Raw genomic sequence first — 25,039 nt, 5'->3', positions numbered from 1 at the left:
AGAATATGTATGTATGTCTGGTCACTTGGCTGTACAGCAGAAACTGACAGAACATGGTAAATCAACTATATTTTAACACAAAATTTACCAAAAAAAAAAAAACCCCATGAAATAGTTATAGTTCAGTGTAGAAATAGTTCTACACTGAAAAATACAGAACATCATTGCCGAGAGAAATTAAAGAAGATCCAAATGAATGATGAAATAGACCATGTCTATGGATTGGAAAGATGTCCGTTTTCTCCATATTGATTTGAAGTAATCCCAATCAGGAGTTCCCATGTGGCTCAGCAGTAACAAACCCGACTAGTATCCATGAAGTTGCGGGTTAGATCCTTGGCCACACTCAGTGGGTTAAGGATCTGAATTGTGCCATGAACTGTGGTGTGGGTCATAGACGTGGCTCAGACCTGCGTTGCTGCGGTTGTGGCTTCTGCTGGCAGCCACATCTCCAATTCAACCCCTGGCCTGGAAACTTCCATAAGCTGCGGGTATGGCCCTAAAAAGACAAAAACAAAAAAAACAAAACCAAAAACCAACAAAAAAAAGTGAGTTTGGGACTTCAAAATTTCCCCATAATGGCCATTGACATTATCAATGGCCATGGATCCCCAGGCCTTCCTCCTGCTCCTAAAGCCGTAGAGATAATGCCTGACTCAGCAGGGGCCTCGCCCGGGCCCCTGCCACCCTGGTTCAAAGTCCATCCCTGAGCAAGGAGAGGGGCGGAGACACAGCTCAGAGCCTGAAACAAGCAGGTCTGTAAAAGGGCCCAGGAGGCCACCGGGCCCCTGGAGAGACCCCTCCACCAGGAGGAGCCAAGCAGCTCATGGACCTTTCCAGACAGAGGTGCAGACTCTGGAAGGAACTAGTCCTTGTGGGTAAGAGAGCTGAGCTTGTAGGACAGGGGAGGGGGAGAGGGAAAGTGAGGGGCCCGGGAGCCTCCCCAGGACTTTCATGAACTCATACCTGGGGCACATCTCCCCCGGAGAGACACACGCGCACACACACACTGTGTTCACCTTGATCCACCTGAGGACTGGTGAACTTGGACGCCCGCCTCCCAGCAATCCCCTCCTCTGCTCGCCCCATCTGCCCTGATCCGCGCCCCCACCTCTCCAGCTGGACCCCTCCCAAATCCCTCCCTTTCCCCCAGGACCCTCTGCTTCCTCCTGACATCCTCGACGCTCACATTTCCCTGGTGGTTGTTCAGACTCTCCTCACACAGTGTAGGATACACGCCTGGAGCCCAGGAGCAGGGGCTCTCAGCTGTCTCTGCCTCTTCCAGGGGCCCAAGGCTTAGGGTTCCCAGAGCAGCCGATGGCTGCCCGGGTCTGAGGTGATAACAGTTCCCCATCCCCATTCACTCCACTGAGTTTAGAAGCTAAATCCAAGACCTGTGTCAACCGTCTTGGGAGAGCTTGATCCACCCAGGTAATTATGTCAGGCACTCCTGCTGGGTCCTGCCCTGTGCTCAGGGGTCTGGGGACGCTGTGGTGGTCCGAGCAGCCGGGGAGCTCACAGTCCAGTGAGAGATGCAGATCTGTCACCAGACTCTGATCACCCAGAGTGGTGGGGACGGGGAGGAGAGGGGCTCAAGAGACTGGGGTGCCCTGAGGGATCCAGAAGCTCTGACTGGGGAGGAGGAGACACCACAGCAGAACACTGAAGGCTGCAAAGAAATGAGTCAACGAGGAGGAAGGAGGTGGGGAGGTGAGAAGGGATCAGTGTGCCGGAGATGTGGAAGAGCATGTGCAAAAGCCTGAGGGTGGGGAGAGTGTGGTGGGTCAAGAGAGCGGTATGCGTGATGGGGACACACAGCGTGGATGCTGTTCCTTCTGATGAGTGAACAGATGAATGAATGACTAAATAAACAGAGCGGGGCATGAGGTTATGGGGAGGGTAGATGTGATCCAAGAAAAGGCTAGAAGGGTCCTAAAGACAAGTTCTTTCTAAGAGTGTCTCATAAGCCATGCTAAGAGTTGGCGCTTGATCCTGAGAGCACTGGGGAGCCAAGGAAGGTACTTGAGCAGGGGGAAGGTTACAAGTAGGGCTTTATAAGAAGGAACATAAGTTTCCTGTGAGGAACGATGGGAGGCTGAGTTTCCAGGGAGGAGGCCAGACGGGAAAAGGATGAGGCAGGGGTGGACTAGGCCAGGGGTGAGGCGATGGAGAGGAGGGGACAGGCCGGGGAGTCCTTCAGGAGCTGGAACGCTTGGGTCACTCTCCATGGCCCACTGCATGGGGGTGTAAATCTGTGTGTGTGTCTTCTCTTCGTCGTCCTCAGCCAGCCTGCTAGCCTTGGGGATCTGCCAGGCCTCTGGCCAAATCGACATCAACCCAGACTCACTGATAGGAGTGGAAACATACCGGACCCGCCTGGTCCTTGAAAACGGCCCTGAAGATGCCCAGGCCTATAGCTGGCACCGCGGCGCAAATGACACTGAGGAAAACATGATTGTCAGCTACAACGTCACCTCTGATTCCCAGCAGAACGGGCCCATGTTCACCGGCCGGGAAAGTGTGCTGAAGACGGGTGACCTGCACATCAGGGGGTCTCAGTTAAATGACACAGGGAACTACACAGTGCGGGTGGACGCCATCAATGGGACCCAGAGAGCAACTGGCTGGCTCAAGATTCAAGGTGAGTCAGCAGGTAGCCCCGCTGCCCCCACCCTCTGCAAGCACAGGTGGACCTGGAGGTTTGGGGAGTGAGGTTCCCTGGAGCTCATATCATCCAACCTCCCTCCTGCCTCCAGATGACATTCGAAGCCTTGGCAGATGCTAGTCTAGCTTCTCCCCAGAGATGGGGCACTCACTACCTTCAAGGGCTCTAGGTTCCCTGTCACTGTATCAGTTATCTACTGCTGCACGACAAATAGCCCACACACGGAGATGCTTCAAACAACACCCATTCCTGGGAGTGAGAAGTCCAGGCATGGCTCAGGCCATTCCTGGCTGAGACTTATGTGGTGTTGGCTGGGGCTGTGTTCTCCTGGGTGGCTCTGCCCACGGGGATTTTACATCATGGCTCTTTGCCTCTTCAACATCAGCCAAAGTATCTCGCTCTGGTCTTCTGAGAAGGAGTCTAATATCACAAAAGCTAGAGATGGGCAAGATGGCCCATCACCTTTGCCATATCTTATTGGCTAGAACAAAGTCATGGGTCCCACCTGCTTTGGAGGGGAGGGGATTACACAGGGCATATTGCAGGGGGTAGAGATCACGGTGCCATGCTGGAATTCTGTCTACTGCAGACAGCTCCTGGAGCCTCCATGGGGCTAAGGCAGGACCCTGTGGATTTTGAGGACTGGAAGACCTTTGTGTAACTCTACTCTGTGTACACCACATGTCCTTTGTCTTCCCTCTGTGATCCTCAGCTTTCCCATCTGTCAAATGGGAATATCAGCCACCACTGAAATCTGTTTTAAGGTTAGAGGAAGTTTTTGCCAAGGGACTCTCAGATAATGTGAGATATTTTTACAGAAAGTCCAAATACCACCTCTCCCTCTGAATTCTATCTGGCTCTATGGATGGGTGTGTCCTGATTAGGGGGTTCAGAGGCAACCTTTATGCCTTATGCCTATGGTAAGAACTCACTATTATTGCAATGGATGCCACAGTGATGGCTCAGCAAATAGGACAAAGGGCTCAGGAGAGGGGTGAATCTCACCGCCTGTGCCAAGTCCCTGCTTCTCTGTCCCTCAGAGCCAGCAAGGCTCTCCTGCCACGACCCCAACTCTCATCTTGCAACACTTGGCTTTTCCCCAACATACTCTGGAACGCCCTTTGGGGAGGAGCAGAGCTTAGGGAGGCAGATCCAACCCCTAATTTTTCCCTTCCTACTTCACCCAGAATTGGAAATCCCTGGGATCTCAGTCAACGCCACTTCTGTGGTCGAGGACATAGATTCCGTGGCTGCCATCTGCTACACCAATGACACCAACGTCATGTGGTATGTGAATTCTGCACCAGTGTCCAGCAATAACCGGATGACAATCTCCCCAGACACCAAGACACTCATTATCCAAAGGATTGAACGCTTTGATTCACCACTTCAGTGTAGCATAGAAATCATCCCGGAGATTTTTGGGAGAAGTGAGCTGATCCAGCTGACGGTAGCCTGTGAGTGTTATGGCGTTATGGGAGTGAAGGCGCGGGTCGGCTCAGGGTATTCCGAGGACTTGGCAATGAAACAGAACCGGAGAGCACGGCATGTCCCAGCCTGAGGACAGCTACCCCGGGTTCAAATCCCTCTTCTGAATATTTCACACCTGGACTTCAGAACCATCCTCACTGCTCAGAACAATGGTTCACTCAATTTAAAATGGGGACTCTGGAGTTCCTGTCGTGGCACAGTGGTTAACGAATCCGACTAGGAACCATGAGGTTGCAGGTTCGGTCCCTGCCCTTGCTCAGTGGGTTAATGATCCGGCATTGCCGTGAGCTGTGGTGTGGGTTGCAGACTGAGCTCAGATCCCGCATTGCTGTGGCTCTGGCGTAGGCCGGCAGCTACAGCTCCGATTCGATCCCCTAGCCTGGGAACCTCCATATGCTGCGGGAGCAGCCCAAGAAATAGCAAAAAGACAAAATAATAATAATAATAATAAAATAAAAAATAAAATAAAATAAAATAAAATGGGGACCCTGGAGTTCTCATTGTGGCTCAGTGGAAACGAATCTGACTAGTAACCATGAGGTTGTGGGTTTGATCCCTGGCCTCATTCAGTGGGTTAAGGATCCAGCGTTGGTGTGAGCTGTGCTGTAGGTTGAAGACACAGCTTGGATCCTGCGTTGCTATGGCTGTGACATAGGCCAGCAGCTGTAGCTGCAATTTGACCCCTAGCCTGGGAACCTCCATATGCCACAGGTGCAGCCCTACAAAGCAAAAAATAAATAAATAATTTAAAATAAAATGAGGATCCTAATTCCTACTTTCCAGAATAGAAAGAGTATAAATTTGATGACATCTGGCTTTTGTGTAAAGAATCGACTGCTTATAACCAATCTTTTCTTAAATTGACATTCCATTTCTTGTTTTCAAAACCCAACTATTCCCAAGCCTTCAAATTCAGCTCACTGATCATTTTATTCTGTTTTCTAAATTTAGTAAAATCACTTTCAGTTTTGCTTTGACTGGGAAGGAATTGACTATACCTCCCCCCAAGAAGTTCAATGTTTTTTTTTTTTTTTTGTCTTTTTGCCTTTTCTAAGGCTGCTTCCGCGGCGTATGGAGGTTCCCAGGCTAGGGGTCTAATTGGAGCTGTAGCCATTGGCCTACACCACAGCTCACAGCAATGCCAGATCCTTAACCCGCTGATCGAGGCCAGGGACTGAACCCACAACCTCATGGTTCCTAGCCGGGTTCATCAACCACGGAGCCACGACGGGAACTCCAGAAGTTCAGTTTTTAAACTAAATTTTTGGAGTTACTGCTGTAGCTTGGTGGGGTAAAACCAGGCTTAGGTCCCTACAGAGGTGAGAGTTCCCTGGCCTGCCACCGCGGGTTCAAGGGTCCGGCATTGCCACAGCTGGGGCATAGGTCACAGCTTGGTGTAGGTCAAAGCCGTGGCTCAGATTCAATTGCTGGCCCAGGTACTTCCATATGCCATGGATGCAGCCATAAAAAACAAACAAACAAAAACCACTAAATTATGTACTTCACAGACACTCTGCTGCCCACTGGGCAAGTTGGCAACCCGGCAAGACCTGCTCAAATTCTCAGACAGGTCTTGTCAATCAAAGACATTGAACTTAGAAATGCAGTGAAGGGAGTTCCTGTTGTGGTTCAGCGGGTTACGAACCCAATTGGTATCCATGAGGACTCGGGTTCAATCCCAGACCTCACTCGGTGTGTCAAGGAACAGCATCATCGTGAGCTGTGGTGTAGCTTGCAGGCTCCACTCAGCTCCCGTGTTGCTGTGGCTGTGGTGTAGGCTGGCAGCTGCAGCTCTGATGCAACCCCTAATCTGGGAACTTTTATATACCACGGGTGCAGTGCTTAAAAAAAGCAAACAAAACAAAAACATGCAGGGAAACTCGGATTCTTTGAAACATCTAGGATGGTTCATGTTTATCCAACTCTCCCTTATCGCTTTCAAGGGGGTAACATCCCAAGTGTAGAAATCATTTTCACATTTAAATCTGGAACCACTCTTGCCTCCCTTCAGATTTTAGGGCATGCAAGCTCTGGCCACAGTCCTGAGAAAGCTCTCACGAGCTGACAGTTTCTGAGCTTCATACTCTGCTTACTGCTCAGATGTTTGCCACCAAGACCTGGGATCCGGGGGCTGCAGCTGTTCCGGGAAATTCCTCCCAGGTCATAGAGGGTATTTGCTTAGTCCTTCGGCTGGTCAACAGGGGACCATGGAAGCCCCCTATGGAGGCTCATTTTCCTCATTTGTGAAATGGATCAAGAGTGGGCTGGGTCACAAGGGGTGTGTGGGAATTGAGTGGAGGAACATGTAAAGTGTTTAGAGCTGTGCCCAGCATGCAGTTGGTGAGATACTGGCTGCTTATTTTTTTTTATTTTTTATTTTTTGTCTTTTTAGGGCTGTACCTACAACACATGGAAGTTCCCAGGCTAGGGGTCAAATTGGAGCTACAGCCACCGGCCTACACCACGGCCACAGCAATGCCAAATCTGAGCCAATTCTGCGACCTACACCACAGCTCACAGCAACGCCAGATCCTTAACCCACTGAGCAAGGCCAGGGATCGAACCCCCATCCTCATGGATACTCCTTGGGTTCTTTAACCACTGAGCCATGATGGGAACTCCGGGATGCTGGCTTCTGCTCCGTCCCCATTTTATTACATGAAGGGAAGCCAATGGGATGGTCCATAGTAAGTCTTTTTCTTTTTTCTAGGGCTGCACCCACAGGATATGGAGGTTCCCAGGCTAGGAGCTGAATTGGAGCTGTAGCTGCTGGCCTACACTGCAGCCACAGCATCACAGGATATGAGCCACGAGATCTACAACCACAGCTCACAGCAACACCGGATCCTTAACCCACTGAGGGAGGCCAGGAATGGAACTCACGTCCTCATGGGTACTAGTTGGGCTCTTAACCCGCTGAGCCACGGCAGGAACTCCCCCTTGTAAGTGCTGAAACAGAGGACACTGTTGTTCTTGTCATGGTGATGGGCCAAGCTGCCTTGCCTGGAGTGGGTCTGGGGTCCTCTTGGGGTGCAGAGTGGGGGCACCTCCTTGCGGGGGCAGGGAGGGTGACGACTTCCTGTGGATTGAGGGAAGGAGACGCGACCCCCATGATCAGAAGCACGGCTCAGGCTGTCCTGCCCTCTCTCTGTAGATGGGCCCTACGGCATGACCCTCACCAGCATGCCCAACCACCTCAGCGGCGTCGTGTCTGCCGAGATCGGCACCCCGGTGGAGATGAAGTGCACAGCCTATTCCAGACCGGAATCCCAGTACCGCTGGTTCCACAACGGCTCCCTGCTGAGCTTCTCAGGGGAAAACATTAGCCTCCCAAGCCTGACCTGGGACCAGATGGGCAGCTACAGATGCGTCGTGGGGAACTCCGTCACCCAGCTGACCTTCTACCAGAGACTCCAGGTCCAGGTGCCCTGTGAGTGCGGCACCTGTCCCCTGGGGCTCCGTCCTCCTGATCTCCCCCAACCCCTGCCTTTGCTGGGGTGGTGCCTGGCAGCAGACAGGCCCACTCCACCTTGCGAGGCCATGTTGACAAGGGCTGGCTGAAACCCCCCACCCTCCCAGGTCTGAGTCCAAACCGCCTCCTTTTTTTTCGGTCTTTCTGGGGCCACACCCATGGCATATGGAAGTTTCCAGGCTAGGATTCTAATTGGGGATGTAGCCGCCGGCCTATACCACAGCTGCAGCATTGCAGGATCTGAGCCTCGTCTGCAACCTACACTGCAGCTCACAGCAACACCAGATGCTTAAGCCACTGAGAGGGGCCAGGGATGGAATTCAAGTCCTCATGGATCCCAGTCAGGCTCGTTACCACTGAGCCACATCGGGAACTCCCCAAATCCCAGCTTTTAAGGATGTGGTCTCTATGAGGATGCGGGTTTGATCCCTGGCTTGCTCAGTGGGCTAAGGATCCGGCATTGCCTCAAGCTGTGGGGCAGGTCTCAATGGCAGCTCCAATTCAACCCCTGGCCCCCAGGAATTTCCATGTGCCCCAGGTGTGGCTGTAAAGAGGAAACTAAACATGCTGGTTGGGAAGCGGACAGTCAAGAACTAAGCAAAGAGATGCCTATTATTATGGCCAGCAGCGATAAATGCTCCCAAAAAGCACAGACCCTTGGAGGGGAGAGAGAGCTCCCGGGCAGGGGTGCTGGTTACACAGGGTCATCAAGCCATTAGCCTGAGTCACCAGGACACGGTCCAGTGCTTGGCACGTGGCAGGTGCTGATAAGCGTGTGGGCGAATGGAAGGATGAGCGAGCGTTGGACCTGACCTCCATTATACCCTCTCTTCTAGGGCGCCCCAAGCCTGCTCAGAAAAGAGTCTTCACCGTCTCAGGATCCTATGTGGTGGTGCTTATCGTAGTGACAGTCCTGGGCGGTGTCGTCTTTTGTGCAACCCTGATCTACATTCTGTTCAAACACTACTCCACCAGGTACCTGTTGCCCTGGGCCCAGGGTGGGACACTGGCTGGGAACTGGGACTCCACAGCCGGCCCAGCCTTGAGAGGGGGAGGCGGAGCCAGAGTGAAAAGGCACAAGCCCGGAAGTGGGTTGTCAGGGATCATCTGGGCAGACAGGTAGGTCTCAAGGACCCAAAGTCCCAGGAGAGAGGGAGGGTCTGGAATCAGCCTTGTCTCTCCACAGCAGTGGGGTTTCATCCAGGGACTTCTTTTCAGCCCAGTTTCTGTGAGTTTACAGTGTTAGTTATTGAAGGTCCACCCAGAAGGGCAGGTGTGAGAATGACCTGCGGGGAGCATGTCAAACCTACAGCATGTGTCTGGTTCACGGTAGTCATGAGTTCCCAAGTGGAGCTGGGAAAGAGGTAGCAGAGATCAATGGTGCAGGGGGAAAATGATTCAATCTGGGTGTAAATCCCAGGTCTGCCTACACCCGTCTGGGTGACCTTGAGCAAGTCGCTCCTCCCCTCACATCCTCCTGGCCCCACTTGGGGGACGTGAAGAGTGACACCTGCCCTGGAGGGTGATGTGGAGGGTGACACACACTGTGGAGGAGGAAAGGATTAGCAGTAGTTACGGGCACAGAGTAGATAAGTTATTCAACCTCAGCATTAGGAACGTTTGGAGTCAGATAATTATTTTTTTTTCTCATTTCTTTTCCTGGGGTTGATTTCTACTTTCATGTCATTGTGGTCAGAGAAGATGCCTGACATAGTTTCTACACTCTTTAATTTGTTTACTTAGTTTTGCCCCAATCCAATCCTGTGGTCAATTCTAGAGAGTGTTCCATGTGCACTTCAAAAGAATGTACATTCTGTTGTGCTTTTTTTTTTTTTAGATGTAATGTCCTGAAAATATCAATTAAGTCTAACTGTCCTATTGTGTCATTTAGGGTCTCTGTTACCTTACTGATTTTCTGTCTAGAAGATCTGTCCATTTATGTGAATGGAGTACATTTTTTTTTGTTTTTTGCTTTGATTTTTAGGGCCACACCTGTGGCATACGTTAGTTCCTCAGGCTAGGGGTTGAATCGGAACTGCAGCTGCCAGCCTACACCACAGCCACAGCAATTTGGGATCTGAGCCATGTCTGTGACCTACACCACAGCTCACAGCAATGCCGGATCCCTGACCCACTGAGCAAAGCCAGGGATCAAACCCACATCCTCATGAATACTAGTTGGGTTCATTACCACTGAGCCACAATGGGAACTCCCGGTCACCTCTTTTCTACATCCTGGAAGCAGCCCCCTGGCCAGGCATAACCCCTCCTCACAACCAGGAGTCAACCTGACATCTCCACTCTTCCGTTCCCCTCAGAGGTGCCACGTTCTCTGCTGCCTGAGGTCTCCCTTCTGGCATGAGAGCAGGGGGCTGGGAGTCAGAGGGGCTAAGTTTAGGATATTGGTGTCTGTCACTGTCTTGTTGTGTGACTTTGGGCAAGTGCCACCACCTCTCTGAACTCATGTTTCTTCATCCACAAAGTGAGGTTAAAGTATTCACCTGGAGTAACTGTTGGGAGGATTCAGGATAATTTTTATAAATCATCTATAACAGTGACTGGCACATAACAGGTGTAAAATTAATTTTCATCATCATCATCATTAGCAGTAATAGGCTAGGTAGTGCCCACTCCTTCCCCAGGTACACCCAGCCGCTTCCCTCCCCCATCCTCTGCCCCATGGTATCTCCCTCCAGTGACCTTAAGACCTCAGAAATATTAAAAGTGTGGGGAGTGTTAGGGACTCTTGATGTAGTGGTTAAGCCCATAGATGCATCACCTCCCTTAGAGGAATATGGGTGTGGGAAGAAGAAGCTGAGTCCTTATCTACTGAGGACTCTCCTGTTTCTCATGGTTTCCTCTGGATCCCAAATCTGATTTCCTCTCTAATTTCTCCCTGCAGGACAAATAGGCTTATATGACGGTCCCCCTCTGACCTGGAGGACCAGGTGGGCAAGGAGGTGAGGGGGGAATGAGAGTCCCTATAGGGGCAGGCTAGGCTGGAAGGGGCCGCCCAGGGTCTGGCCAAAGTGGACAGTCAGGAGAGGGATGCCACCAGTCACAGTGAAGTTAGGAGGTGGAGGTTCCTGAAGAAAGTCTACAGACCCCGCCTACAGCCTGGGGGTGGGACATCATGGGCACATGGCCATTGGCCACTCCATCTGCCAATCAGATCTAGGCAATGGGAATGCAGGCTGGGGAGGGACGCACAGAACTCAGTGCTCTAATTCCAACGTCTCTTCCCCGCCAGGGGATAGGATTCCAACTTCTCCACTTCCTTAACCTCACCCCATGGGACCATGAGAGATGCTGCAAAGATGCCCCGTCTCAGCATTGCCAGTGACAGAGAACCAGAACAAACTATGCAGGCCCTACAACCTGGAATTGCTTAAAGGGGGCACAGCACAAGCTAAGCAATACTCATTAACAGAGGCGGACACACTATTTCTATCTCTAAACCTGCATCTCCTTAAAAATATCGAATCACTCTGATGTACACCTGAAACTATATTGTGAGTAAACTCTACTTCAGTAAAAATAAGTGAACCTGTGTCTTGCTATCTTACAATTTTAATTAGGTATGGCTGTTGAATTTTATCCAAATCCTCTATTTTATTAAAAATTTTTTAAATTTTCTTTTTGTTCATCAATGTACAATTATATAGAGTGAAATGCATACATCTTAAATGCATAATTCAGTGAGTTTTGATAAATACATATACTCATGTAACTACTATCCCAACCAAGATACAGAGTATTTCCAGCATTCCGGAAACTCACCTTGGGTTCCATTTAAGGTAATACCTGCTCCCCAACCAGAAGCAGCCACTGTTGTGAATTTCTGTCACTATAGATTAATTTTGCCTCTTCCTGAACTTCACGTAAGGGGAATTATTTCTTTTGCCTCTGTTTTCTTTCACTCAACATGTATTTAAAATTTATTCATCTCGTTACATGCATCAACCTTTCATTCTTTTATTTTGAAGACTAGGATTCCATTATACGGATATAAACTTTGGCTATCCATTCTCTTGGGGTTTGGGGGTTATTTCCACCTTTTGGCCATTGTGAATAACGCTGCTGTAAACATTCACATACAAGTGTTTGTGTGCATGTTTGCTCTAATTCTTCTTGAGTAAATCTCTAGGAGCGGAATTGCTGGGTCACGGAGTGGTTATATTACGCATAACTGTATCCCAAACTGTCACACGGTTTTCCAAAGTGATTATAGATTTACATTGCCCCCAGAAATGTCTCAGAGGGCCAGTTCCTCCACGTCCCCCTCCAATTGGATAGGCTCATGTATTTTTTTATTTTTATTTTTTAGTTTTGTCTTTTTTAGGGCCACACATGCGACATACATATGGAAGTTCCCAGGTTAGGGGTTGACGTGGAGCTATAGCTGCAGGCCTACACCATGGTCATTATGCTCAGGTCTTACAATTTTAGCCATTAGAGCAGATGTGATAGGGCACATATTGTGACCTTAATTTTCATTTCCTTGGCATCCAACCATATTGATGCATATACTTACTGGTCATTTGGATCTCTTATAAAATATATGATTATTTTAAAAATAATTTTAAAAATTAGGTCGTCGTTGCTGTTAAAAAAAAACCCACCTGAGTAAATCTGAATATCTAATTGGCTTTATTAACCAATGCACGAATCAGGCAGCATCCCCCTTGATACGCAGAAAGATGCTCCAAGGAGCTATACAAAATGGAAGACTTTTGTAGGCAGAAGGGATCATAGACAAGGAAAGAACGAATTACCTCACCTTTCTTTGGGGTGATGGAAAAAAATCTAAATGGTGTATCATCTCACTAATGCTCAACAGGAAATTCCAGATTCACTGGTTAAAGGGCACATTCCTGGGAAGCCGAGACGGTGGTTAGGTGTTAGGTGTTGTTTGCTGACATGAGGCTTGCCGCACATGACTCCATTTGGGGCCTCTCCTTTATTTAGCACTGGTTTGCTAACTAATAAGGATTCTTTTTACCCCCCATTCTTATTCTCTTACTGTCTTTTATTGATGTATAGTTGATTAACAATGGTGTGTTAATGTCTGTGGTACAGCAAAGTGATTCAGTTATACATATATACATTTTTTATATATTCTTTTTTTTTTTTTTTTTCCTTTTGAAGGGCTGCATCTGCAGGCTCATGGACGTTCCCAGGCTAGGGGTCAGATTGAAGCGGTAGTCGCCAGCCTACCCATGGCCACAGCAACGTGAGATCTGACCTGTGTCTGCGACCTACATCACAGCTCAAGGCAACGCTGGATCCTTAACCTATCGAATGAGGTCAGGGATTGAACTTTCATTCTCACGGATACTAGTCGGATTCATTACCACTGAACCACAACTGAACTCCTATATATTCTTTTCCATTATGGTTTAATCTCAGCATATTGAACATAGTTCCCGGTGTTATACGGTAGGAAAGAATTCTTTATATATTTAAGTTCAACCTCCCTTTTGGAAAAAGATATCTATCTACTTATCTATAACTACTTATCTATATCTATAGCTCTGTAGATATAGACTGATATATAGATATGATTTTTTCCCAATGTATGGCTTACATGTTCATTTTCTTTCTTTTTTTTCCCTGTTTATGGCCATACACGTGGCATACGGAAGTTCCTTGTCGGATCCCCAACCCACTGAGCAAGGCCAGGATTCGAACCTGTATCTTCAGGGAGACCATGTTGGGTTCTTGACCCGCTGAGACACAATGGGAACTTTTTTTTTTTTTTTGGCTATGCCCAATATATGTGGAAATTCCAAGGCTGAGGATGGAACTTGTGCCATATCTGACAATGCCAGATCCTTAACCCACTGAGGCACCAGGGATTTCCCAGGAAGTTTATATTAATTTTAGAGGTAAGAAATGTCAACACTTACCGTGAGGTGAGAGAGGAAATTTCATTCATTCACCAGTCGTCTACACTGTGCCTTCAGGTTTCTAGTAAAGATCCAGCCCTTGTCTCTGAGGAAAGTAACATCCGGTTGGAAGGCAGGTTACCTGGCAATCCAATGCCATAGCGAAAGTGCCTGTGATGAGGGCAGCAAAGGCCAGGGATGGGTGGAGTTCTAGCTCTTCTGGACTGGAAAGGGAGTTCTCAGAGAGGTACAGGCCAAGTAAGGGCTCTCAGGCAGTCACAAGGGATGTGAGTTCTGCAGATAATCTTGGGCTCGCAGGTGTTACGTTCTCACTTTACCACTGTGCTGGGAATCCTCCACCAGCTACCAAGTTCTGTGATCTGTTTGTGACCAACCCCACCTCTACCCCAGCAGGGATGGGGCCTCTGCCCAGGACGTGCTCTGGCTCCTGGGTTGGAAAGGGAGGAGGGGTGTGTGCTGTCCGCGGTGCTGATTCAGAGTTAAGCGCTGACTGCATCTCTGGCGGGGGGCAGGGCAGGGGGGGCTGATCACAAAGAACAGAGACCCTATGTCTGGATCCAAGAGGTTCAATATGACAGATGTGCTGGTTGGTGAGAGCTGCCTCTCGAGTCCCCGGTCTCTTGGCTCCTTTAGTTCAAGGGTCTGAGTTTCTGAAACTCTGAGTCTCTATGACACTGGGCGTGGGGACTGGTGGGTTTCAGGAATCTGAGTCTTTGGAACACTCTTCAGAAGACGGAGTGTCGACGGCTGACGCACGCGCAGAGGCCTCGGCTCTCAAACACACTGCTCCCTCTCCCCAGCCGACACGCTCAGGCGCACCATGAACCAGTCCTGCAGGGCACGCGTGCATCCAGGGCGAACCGCTCCTCTCAGAATCTCTGTACTGCGCATGTCCCATCTCCTCTTTTTACACACGCGACCAAACCTTCGGTTCCCACCGAAACCCCATCGCAGAGGGTAAAAACATTATGCTCTATAATCCCTATAAAAGCCTAGCTACAAAAATATATAATTTTAACACAGTCACTTCGCCTTTTAAGCGTCCAGCACGGTGAGAGAGCACTACCACAGCAAAATAACGCATGCGCTACGGCCTTTGCCCCCTGCGCAGGCGCAGAAAAGAAAGAGGGCGGTGCATGCGGCAGTGCATTTTGGGAGCGGTAGGCAGAGTGAAAAATGGGGCCACAAAGGTTGCTGGGAGTTGTAAGCCAAGAGGACCTGGTAACCATAAGTGCCTCAGGAGCCGTTGCATGGGATTCTGGGAGCCGTAGGCAAGGCAGCCTCCAAGGTCTTTTGGGAGTTGTAGTCTCCGGATCCACTTCCGTGCCGGAGTTCCGCGTGTCAGACGGTTTGGACGATCCACCCCCGAGTTCTCCTCAGGTGAGTATTCCCCCGCCTCGAGTTGGTCCGCCCGTGAGCGCCCGCTCTTTGTTGCGGTGTCGTCTGAGGGTTGAAGGTCTCTGTGGGAGTGATGACACTCGCCTCAGTTTTCCCAGCGCCTGTTATCCCAGAGGCCTTCTGGCCACCATCCCCCTTCGGACCCTGCGGCCTGGCCTGTCTCTGGCCCGCACCCTCCCTCCCCCCCTCAGGTTGAGTTTCGACCATTTCCCTGCCCCTGACTCTAGCTGGGTACGTCCGCATTGCCCCTACTCTGTCCTGATAGAATGATGTTACATCCCATGGGTCCTTCTGACAAGGCTGCAATCCGGAGGCATCCCTGAGGCCTGGGCCCCGTTTTCCGGGGGCATTTATCATTCCCTCATCCCTCAGAACTTTACTGAGCACCCATCCTGTGCCAAGTCCACCTCGAGGCAGGGGAGGTCAGTGGTGGAGGAAGCAGACCCTGTCCCTGCGTTTATTGGGCTTGTTGCAGGACTTACGCACAGGGAGACAGGACACCGAGACCTTTTTGCCAGGCAACAGCATATATTCGTGCCCGCACTGGCTTAGCAGGTTCATATCCAAAGGCTGAGCCTCCAACACAGTGGGGCGTGGTCTTACATATCCTCCGTTATTATGATTATTTTTTTCCCTGCTTTGGTCTCTTTGTCCCCCTTATAAGGTAACATACATTCTGTAATTTCTGAGTGGACAGTTATAGATCCATGGATTCAGGTTATGGCACCTTGTTACAGAATCGTGCATGTGCACACAGGTGCTGATGTCACATGTTGCCTTCCCTTTGTTCTCCGAGGGGACTGGGAGGGCCTTCCCCCCTCCCCCCTCCAGGCTCACAGTACAGTACACACCTGTCACCATGAAGGGTAGAGTCGAGATCCAGTGCAGATGGAGGCATACAAGGGGCTCTGCTAGCCCAGAGGGGGCTCCTGACCCAGCCTGGGGTTGATCAAGTCTTCAAAGGGAAGATGCTTAACAGGCACATCAAACCTGACCTGTCCAGATGGAGAATTCTGGTCAGCGTCATCCCCCACCCCTCCAGCCATGACTAAATGGTCCCATCATCCTCCCAGGTGCTCAGGCCAAAACCTCCAAGTCATCCCTCTTTCCTCTTTTTTTTCTCATGACCCTACCCACCACCCCAGTCCAAGTCTTGTGCCAGTCCTGAGGGTGGCTCTACCTTCAAAATAGATCCAAAATCCCACCTTTTCCTGTCCTCTACACTGCCAACCCCCTAGTCCAGGCCACTGTCATCTCACTGGCTACTGCCATAGCCTCCTCAGTGGCCTCCCTGTCTCTACCCCTGCCTGCCACTGTCTGTTCCCCACACTGCAGCCAAAGAGATCCCTTTAAAACCTAAGTTACATTATACCCCTTCTTAGGGCAAAATCCTCCCATGGCTCCCATCTCTTTCTGTATCCTGGCTTCTTAGCCTCTGACAATCTGCACAGACCCATCTCCTGCCTGGGTCTTCCTTGTTCTGTAGGCAGACTCCCGGGACCGAGTGACTGTAGATTTAGGGGGAGAAGAGAGATAAATCCAGGGTGGCTTTATGTCCTGCCTTCAGAGAAGCTGGGCGGAAGGTGGTGGGGGTCTGGGAAGACAGGGAACAGCTGGGCAAGAACAGGTTTCTGCCTGGGGGTCCGTTTGGGCACCCAAGATCCAAGGGGACCATCAGGGATCCTCAATGGGGCATCTAGAGGACCGGCCGGGTGGACTTCATCATCCAGAGTCACCCACGAGGAAAAAATGACCTGGGCAGGACCTGAGAACCATGAAGAGGACTCCAAAAGAGACTAGAGGCTGAGCAGGAGATAAACCAGGAGAGGGAGGGCGAATCAAGTCAAAGCCGGGGGAGGAGGTGGGGTGAGGAGATTTCAAGGGGTCGCTGCTCAGCTGTGACAGATGTGCCGAATGGTCACGGCCATGGGTCCTGAGGGCTGGTTGCTGGGCCCAGTGACAGGGAAGAATCCTCTGGGCAGAGGGAAGGGCACTGCGGACACTTTGCAGTAGGCGTTTCCTGGGATGCTTGAGAGTAGAGACCAGAGCGGCTGAAGGCAAGTGGGACGTGAGGTTAGAGCAAAAGGCCATAAGCTTTTAGGAAAAGTGAGGTAAGATGCTTGGGAGGATGAAGAGAAGATACAGCACTGCTGTGAAATCCGTGGATGCGGGATCAGGAGCGATGTGGAGGGCCGGCTGCAGAGTTAGGCGGATTTTAACTGCGTCCCTATCCCCCACGTTGTTCAAGGATCACTTGTGTGCGTATTACCCTCTCTTATTCTGGGAGACACCTACTCTGCGCGCATTCTGCTGGCCCTGGTCTGTTCCTGACACGGACACCATGCCGGCAGCCTTTCTGTGGGCAAGGACCCCGGCAATCCAGAATCCTCGTGTAACCCTTCTCCCCTCTCTCCCCACCCAGGAGAAGCCGTCCCGTCCCGCCTCACCTGGACCCCACGATGCCCGCCCCGCAGTGCGCCTCCTGCCACAAGGCGCGCGCAGCCCTCCGCCGTCCCCGCTCCGGCCAGGCGCTGTGCGGCCCCTGCTTCTGCGCCGCCTTTGAGGCCGAGGTGCTACACACGGTGGTAGCGGGCCGCCTGCTGCCGCCCGGCGCCGTGGTGGCCGTGGGCGCCTCGGGTGGCAAGGACTCCACTGTGCTGGCGCACGTGCTGCGCGAGCTGGCCCCGCGCCTGGGCATCTCGCTGCGCCTCGTGGCCGTGGACGAAGGCATCGGCGGCTACCGGGACGCGGCGCTGGCGGCCGTGCGGCGGCAGGCGGCGCGCTGGGAGCTCCCGCTCACCGTCGTGGCCTACGCAGACCTCTTCGGGGGCTGGACGATGGACGCCGTGGCCCGCAGCACGGCCGGTTCCGGCCGCAGCCGCGCCTGCTGCACCTTCTGCGGGGTCCTGAGGCGCCGGGCTCTGGAGGAAGGGGCGCGCCTCGTGGGAGCCACGCACGTCGTGACGGGTGAGCGCAGGCGCAACGCCTAAAGGACGGCGTGGGAGGGAACGTGCGCATGTGCGGGCGAAGGGCAGGCACAGTAAGGGGCCTGGGGCGCGCACAGTAAGGGGCCTGGGGCGCATGCCCAGGAAGTGGTATCGCCGCCTGTACGTTTTAATTGAAGCGTCTCAGGAAGAAGTGGCTCTCCACGCCCACGGAAGATTTGTGAGCGTAGTGTGTACGTGTCCAATGGGCGGTCATGGCAAGCTTTTGAGTCACTGCCATCATCTTGGTGTACACACACACACACACACAGGCAAACGGGGCTGGGGAGTTGGTACTCTATAGGGGCTAGGGCCATGGTTGTCTGCCCTTTTTTTTAAAATGACATTCTTTGTATCCCTTTTCACAAAAGGAGGGGTGTAAGGGGGTGTCTCCCATCACAAGCCTGTGAGTTCCCGTTGTGGTTCAGCAGGTCAAGAACCCGACTAATACCCATGAGGATGAGGTTCGAACCCTGGCCTTGCTCAGTGGGTTAAGCGTTCTAGCAGTCTCTGGCAAAAGTCACATGTGAATGGGATCTGGCTTGCCGTGGCTGTGGCATAGGCGCGGCAGCTGCAGTTCCAATTCTGCCCCTAGCCGGGGAACTTACCTATGTCTCAGGTTTGGCGAAAGAAAGAGAGGGAGGGAGAAAGGAAAGAAAGAAAGAAGGAAGGAGGGAAGGAAGGGGAGGAGGAGGAGGAAGAAAGGAAGGAGCCATCCATTGTCTGAAACACAATTGTGTCTTTTAACTCCTTTTCTCTACTGGCTTCTCTTCTCTGATAACTCTCTTATTCTGCCCCAATTATTACTTCAACTAATAATCATTGACCAATTATTGTGTACCAGATGCAAGCCATGTAGCCCAGAACAAACCCCCTAACCTCTGTTTCCTTTTTTACATAATAGGGGTATTAATAATATCTAGGACCTTGAGTTATTGGGAAGTTGGGTGAATTACGGGAATTACATGCAAAGCACTTAGACAAGACACTGAAACGGTAAATGTTACATGGCAACCATGTAAGTTTTTGCCATTATGAAGCTGCACAAGGCAGTCTCTGCTCCTGCCCGTTTCTCACATGCATAATTATAACCTAGTAAGTACTACTAAGAAAAATTATACAGGAGGGCCTAGTGAAAGGGTGGCTAGGTTGAAGGATAAAGAGGGAATTAGTGTTCTGAGCAGAGGAAACAGTGTGTGCAAAGGCCCTGAGGAGGGGAAGTAAGGCCCATTTGAGAAGTCCTAAGACCAGGCTCAAGTATGACAAGCTGCAGAATAAGTAGAGATTTAGCTTCCATTTTACCGTGACTGTTGTGTAAATATGCACTTATATATATATATATATATACACGTAATAAATATTGTAACTTACTAGATGTATATCATCATATGAAGAGATAATTTCCCTTTTATTCTTAATATATATAATGTGTTGCAATATATATTTGGCCTTTTTTTTTTTTTTTTTTTTTTTTTTTGTCTTTTTGCCTTTATCTAGGGCCACTTCCCGTGGCATATGGAGGTTCCCAGGCTAGGGGTTCAATCGGAGCTGTAGCCACCAGCCCGCACCAGAGCCACAGCAACGCGGGATCCGAGCCGCGTCTGCGACCTACACCACAGCTCATGGCAACGCCGGATACTTCACCCACTGAGCAAGGCCAAGGATCGAACCCGCAACCTCATGGTTCCTAGTCGGATTCCTTAACCCCTGGGCCACGACGGGAACTCCCTTTTTTTTTTCTAAAGGGCCGCACCCAGGGCATATGGACGTTCCCTGGCTAGGGGTCAAATCGGAGCTACAGCTGCCAGCCTACACAGCAACAGGCTAGGGGTCAAGTCAGAGCTATAGCCAGGGCCACAGCAGTGCCAGATCAGAGCCGCATCTGCGGCCTACACCACAGCTCACGGCAACACAGGGATCCTTCACCCACTGAGCGAGGCCAGGGATGGAACCCACAACCTCGTGGTTCCTAGTCAGAGTCGTTTCCCCTGCGCCACGACGGGAAAGCCCTCCCTCATCTTTCCAAACACCGTCATCTGCCTTCCCAGAGGCACTTGCATCAACAGCCCACTTGAGGATCTCAATCAAATGCTGTTTTGACTTCTGCCCAGTCTAAAGTACGCTTTTTTTCCCCCCCCTAGGGTCACACCTGCGGGATATGGAGGTTCCCGGGCTAGGTGTCAAATCGGAGCTGTAGCCACTGGCGTACATCACAGCTACAGCAATTCAGGATCTGAGTCGCGTCTGCGACCCACACCACAGCCCATGGCATGCCGGATCCCTAACCCAGTGAGCGAGGCCAGGGATCGAACCTGCAACTTCATGGTTACTAGTCGGCTTCATTTCCGCTGAGCCACAACAGGAACTCCTGAAGTACACTTTTGACTGAGACTGAAATGATTTTTGTAGCATTAAGTGCTTTCCCTCCCTATATGAAAGGGCACCTAGCGCGGTTCGCAATAAGTGGGGGGCAAATGAGGACACCCCAGTTGCTCCGAGCTGTTCTCTTCTCCCACCCCGCCGCCACCACGGTGCCCCGGGGGTCTCCTCCCGCGGACCCTCCGGGCCCCGGCGCCCCCTCCTGACCCGCCCCTGTCTCTCCCCCCCTCCCCCCAGGACACAACGCCGACGACATGGCCGAGACGGTGCTCATGAACTTCCTGCGGGGCGACGCGGGCCGCCTGGCGCGGGGCGGGGGCCTGGGCTCGCCCGGCGAGGGGGGCGCCCTGCCGCGCTGCCGCCCGCTGCAGCTGGCCTCGCAGAAGGAGGTGGTGCTGTACGCGCACTTCCGCCGCCTCGACTACTTCTCCGAGGAGTGCGTGTACGCGCCTGAGGCCTTCCGCGGCCACGCGCGCGACCTGCTCAAGCAGCTGGAGGCGGCGCGGCCGTCGGCGGTGCTGGACCTCGTGCACTCGGCCGAGCGCCTGGCGCTGGCCCCGGCCGCGCGGCCCCCGCCCCCGGCGCCTGCAGCCGCTGCGGGGCGCTGGCCAGCCGCGCGCTCTGCCAGGCCTGCGCCCTCCTGGACGGCCTGAACCGCGGCCGGCCCCGCCTGGCCATCGGCAAGGGCCGCCGGGGGCTGGACGAGGAGGGCCCGCCGGGGGCGCCGCCGCGGGAGCCGTCCGGGCGCCCGGCCTCCGAGCGCGCCCCCGCCTTCTAGAGACGCCCGCCCGCCCGATCTGCGCTGCGATCCCGAGGGACGTGGCGATCCGACGCCGTGGCGGTGAGACTGTGAAGAAACCCGAGTCACCCTCGGCCGGGCAGCGCGTGAGCTTGGAAGGGGGCCGGGATGCTGTTACCTGGGACACTGAGGAAGCTGGGGCTCCGGGTGCCTGGGGCTGGGGAGGAGGGACGGGGGGCTGGGGTTGCCCCTGGGTCTCAGACAGGAGAGGACTCAACGACTTTCGACTCTGGAGCAAGTGGAAATGAGGGGGCCGCTTGCCGGCACCTCTGTGGGGTTCTGGGCCTGCTCAGGCAGTCCTAGCCCTTCTTGAGCGCCTACTGTGTGCCCGATGGTCCATGTTTGCCTACAGTGGGATAAGCAAGCCCATGTGACTTGATGGACACATGTCAGTTACAGTAACCATGACCTTGTGCAATCTGGGTGAGCGGCCGCTTACTGTAGGCGCTGCGCCAGCTCATTTCATCCTCACCACCATCTCATTGGCTGTAGCCTGCGGCTCAGTAACTGACCTGAGGTCACCTCGCTGAAGAGGGACCCAACTCGGGCACCCAGGTCTGCTTGGGGCTCTTCGGGACCGTGGATTTAGTCCTTAGCCCCTTCCCCAGCATCTGAATTTCTGCGTGATAGGTGAGGAGCGGCTGGGTGAGCCTGAGTCAGTGACTTAACCTCTCTGGTCTTGCCTTTCCTCCTCTGAGAATGGAATCAGAGCCTTCCATCAAAGCACTGTTTGTGAATATTTGATAAAGTGTTCCATAAATGGTGTCTGACTTGGTTGTCATTTTAAGGTTTGGCCACCAGGGGGCTCTAGATGTCAAGTTGCTGCCCTGCGTCTCCCCACCGATGCGAGGCTCCCGAGGCTTCCTGCCTGACCCCTGGAGAGACTTGGAGTGTTCAGTCCCAGCGCCAAGCTTTGCTGGCCTGGTCCCTTGTCAGAATTGCCCTCCTTTCCCATCTTCCTGCTCAGCATCCTCCTGGAAGCCCCCCTGATTCTCTCCTCTCACCTGCCCAGCCCCTGGGTCCTGTCCTCTGTGTGCCACCCCCACCCTTTGGGTCTCGCTGTTTCCAGACAGATCGGGCTGGAGGGCAGGGACCAGAAGCCCTACCTCCCCCATGAGTTACTCGAGTAATAATAATTAGGTTAATTATTCTTTCAATAAACGTTTATGGAGCACCTCATGTGTCTCAGCCTGGGGGAAACCGACAGTACGTCAATAAATATATAATGTCAGGTAGTGATTAATGCAACAAATTAAAGCAGGATAAGGAGGGAGGGAGACAGCAAGAGCTGGTGTCCACAGGGGTCAGGGCGAGGCTTCTTGGAGAAGGGGGCATCTAAGCAGAGACCTGAATGAATGAATCATAAAGCCGTCTCAGGAAAGAGCTTTCCAGGCAGAGGGAACTGCCGATGCAAAAGCCCAGAGGTGGGAATAACGTTGGTAGAGCCAAGGAACAGCAAGGAAATATGGCCAAGAGGAAAGTGGGCAAGGAGAAGTATAGCAAGAGATGACCTTAGGCAGGAGTTACTGTCATGGTGCAGCGGAAATGAATCCGACTAGGAGCGGAGCCATGAGGTTGTGGGTTCGATCCCTGGCCTCACTCAGTGGGTTAAGGATCTGGTGTTGCCGTGAGCTGTGGTGTAGGTCGCAGACATGGCTCGCGTCAGCTCCGATTCAACCCCTAGCCTGGGAACCTCCATGTGCCGCGGGTGCAGCCCTAGAAAAGACACACACACACACACACACACACACACACACACACACACACACACACACACACAAGAGATGACCTTAGGCAGTGGTCTGGGGCGCATCCTGCAGAGCCAGGATCCCATTCCCATTTTCTAAAAATCCCTGCAGTTGCAGGGGAGAGAACTGGCTGTAGGGGGCGCAAAATGATTGCCGTCACCTGGAATGACTGCAGTGCGCCAGACGTTGCGGAGCATTCTAGAGTTAGCCCAGCGGTGCAACGGGATGCGTTTCGAGGCCCAATTTTACAAAGGATAAACTTGTGGCTTAGAGAGATGAAGCGACTTGCCTGGGGTCACACAGGAGCAAATCCGTGAAGGAGCTGGAGTTCTTGACCCTTGACCCTTTCGTTATGCTCCCTGCTGGAAGCCAGGGGACCTGGGTCCTTGTTGCCGGCTAGCCACTGATTCACTGCATGGTTTGGGGCCAGGGACTTTGTGTGTGTTTGCTTTTTTTTTTTTTTTTTAGGGCCGTACCCGCGGCATATGGAGGCTCCCAGGTTAAGGGTCGAATTGGATCTATAGCTGCCTGCCTACACCACAGCCACAGCACCGCCAGGTCCCCGACCCACTGAGTGAAGCCAGGGATCGAACCCGTATCCTCATGGATACTAGTCGGATTCGTTCCGCTGCGCCACGATGGGAACTTGAAAGGAATTTTTCTGTAACCGAGTTTCTCCTCGCATGCCAGTAGGTAGATGGTTGGTTCGATTTCTGTTGTGGTTTAGAGCAGTTCTGTCAAACAATTAGCATGACAAGAACTCTAGTGGGAGCTGGGGAGGATGCTATTCTCAGCTCCAGCCACAAGGAGTCACTGTGACCACACCTATGCATCGGGCGGCCATAGACCGCCGAGAAAGGTCTCTTGCCGAAAGGTCTCTGGGTCTGGAAGCTCTGCTCTCTCCTCCCAATCCCCCCCTTCCCCGACACCTCCCACCCCTCTCCCCGGCACCCCCCTCCCCGGTCTGAGCCGACCTGCAAGGGCGAGAGATACGGTCTGGCAGAAATCTGAAGGTCCCATATGCACTGAAACCTTCCTTGACCTCAAGACCCCTGTGTCCATTCATTCCGCAAATTGTATTGAGCGCTCGATTTGTGACAACAGTGAACCTAACACAAACCTGCCCTCGTGGAAGAGGCCAAGAACGAAAGGAGCAAAGTGTATCAGCTGGTGACAAATTGATTATTTGGGGGCTGGGGAGCATGCCACCCATTTAAGTAGGGTGGATAGGAAAGACCTCGAGGCGAAGGTGACATTTGAGCAAAGAGGCGGTGAGCTTTGCAGATCTGCGGAAAGAGCGTTTGTGGGCGAGGAACCGCCTGGGCAAACTCAGAGGGAGGCGGGGACGTGATGGAGGGAGGGGGGGGAATGGAGGAGGGAGGTGAGGGGCCAGATCGCCTGGGTGCGGCTCTGGTTTGGAGCGCGGGAAGCCACCGGGGAGCTTTTTGAGCAGAGGAGTGATAAGGCTCGTCCCTTAATTCACGAAGCAAACATGTGCCGGCGCTTCCCAAGAGCCAGGCCCTGCAGTGGGCAGTGGGGAAACAGAGCTGAGTCAGCCCCACTCCCTGCCCGCAGTGGGCTCCCTGTCTGATGGGGGAGGCGGCGCAGACGGACACGGGCCAATCAAGACCCAGAGGGATGCGTGTCACAGCGAGGATTAGTAAGGGCACAGGGGAGCCCAGAGGTGGGGCGGCTAACTCAGCGTGGGGCGTCGTGGAATGCTTTCGGAAAGAGGTAGTGTTTAAACCGGGACCCAGAAGATGAGTAAGAATGAGCCGGAAAAGAGGTGGAAGGGAGGGCAAGTGTACTTTTGCTGCGCAGAGAACAGCAAGTGCAATGGACTCCAGGCAAGAAAGCACCTTGAACGCCCCCCCCACACCCCGGGGATGGGGTGGGGGAGATGGCTGCTTCCTGTGCAGGATCGAGCTGGGGAGGGCAGTCAGCCCCCTATCTCCCACCCCCCAGGAGGGTCGGGAGGCCACTGTGCAGGACAGACTTGCCACAGGAGTGAGGAGGTGCCAGGAGAACAGGGCTTGCGCCCCTGGGGTCAGCAAGAGCTTTCTGGGGTGTTCCCATCGGGGCCCAGCGGAAACAAATCCGACTAGGAACCATGAAGTTGTGGGTGCCATCCCTGGACTCATTCAGTGGGTTCAGGATCTGGCCTGCCTTGAGCAGAGGCGGCTCGGATCCCACG

At 52.7% G+C, this 25,039-nt stretch overlaps 3 protein-coding genes across 9 annotated transcripts in view; 2 read left to right on the top strand and 1 right to left on the bottom strand.

Annotated features, from left to right (window-relative positions):
* Positions 1-14,623, bottom strand: part of LOC110261034 (myeloid cell surface antigen CD33-like) — a 33,126-nt gene extending 18,503 nt beyond the window's left edge. For 3 of the 4 annotated variants that reach the window (XM_021094851.1, XM_021094850.1, XM_021094852.1), the window contains exon 1: positions 13,538-14,623. Coding sequence is in view for 3 of the 4 variants with exons in the window: in XM_021094850.1 (XP_020950509.1) it covers positions 13,538-13,562 (25 nt within the window). In the remaining variant the exon portion in view is untranslated. The remainder of the gene's footprint in view (positions 1-13,537) is intronic. The other variant, XM_021094846.1, reaches the window with a different exon arrangement.
* On the top strand, positions 699-11,263 carry CEACAM18 (carcinoembryonic antigen related cell adhesion molecule 18). 4 transcript variants are annotated; one of them, XM_021094856.1, is made up of 7 exons: positions 707-878; positions 2,285-2,641; positions 3,853-4,122; positions 7,311-7,586; positions 8,465-8,603; positions 10,531-10,576; positions 10,879-11,263. In XM_021094856.1, the coding sequence occupies exons 1-6, from the start codon at positions 827-829 to the stop codon at positions 10,547-10,549; spliced, it is 1,113 nt and encodes a 370-aa protein (XP_020950515.1). In that variant the 5' UTR covers positions 707-826; the 3' UTR covers positions 10,550-10,576; positions 10,879-11,263. The 4 variants fall into 4 exon arrangements, with proteins under 4 accessions (XP_020950514.1, XP_020950515.1, XP_020950517.1 ...); XM_021094857.1 differs by having other exon boundaries at positions 725-878; positions 10,531-10,588; XM_021094858.1 differs by lacking the exon at positions 10,531-10,576 and having other exon boundaries at positions 709-878.
* CTU1 (cytosolic thiouridylase subunit 1) lies at positions 14,744-22,271 on the top strand. Its single transcript, XM_021094859.1, is given in 4 exon segments — positions 14,744-14,917; positions 17,358-17,902; positions 20,536-20,871; positions 20,874-22,271. Coding segments are annotated over 3 exon segments (1,047 nt in total). The 5' UTR covers positions 14,744-14,917; positions 17,358-17,394; the 3' UTR covers positions 21,077-22,271.

The sequence above is a fragment of the Sus scrofa genome, chromosome 6 (genome assembly GCF_000003025.6).
Source record: "Sus scrofa isolate TJ Tabasco breed Duroc chromosome 6, Sscrofa11.1, whole genome shotgun sequence".
NCBI lineage: Eukaryota > Metazoa > Chordata > Mammalia > Artiodactyla > Suidae > Sus > Sus scrofa.
Note: the sequence above shows the minus strand (reverse complement) of the source record. Positions and strands in the feature narration are given on the sequence as shown.

Bases quoted from the DNA above. Each gene is read 5' to 3' on its own strand.
- CEACAM18 (XM_021094855.1), top strand. From the start codon at position 827: ATGGACCTTTCCAGACAGAGGTGCAGACTCTGGAAGGAACTAGTCCTT. The intron at 2,642-3,852 runs GTGAGTCAGCAG...TACTTCACCCAG, and splicing joins TGGCTGGCTCAAGATTCAAG to AATTGGAAATCCCTGGGATC. The intron at 7,587-8,464 runs GTGAGTGCGGCA...CCTCTCTTCTAG, and splicing joins ACTCCAGGTCCAGGTGCCCT to GGCGCCCCAAGCCTGCTCAG.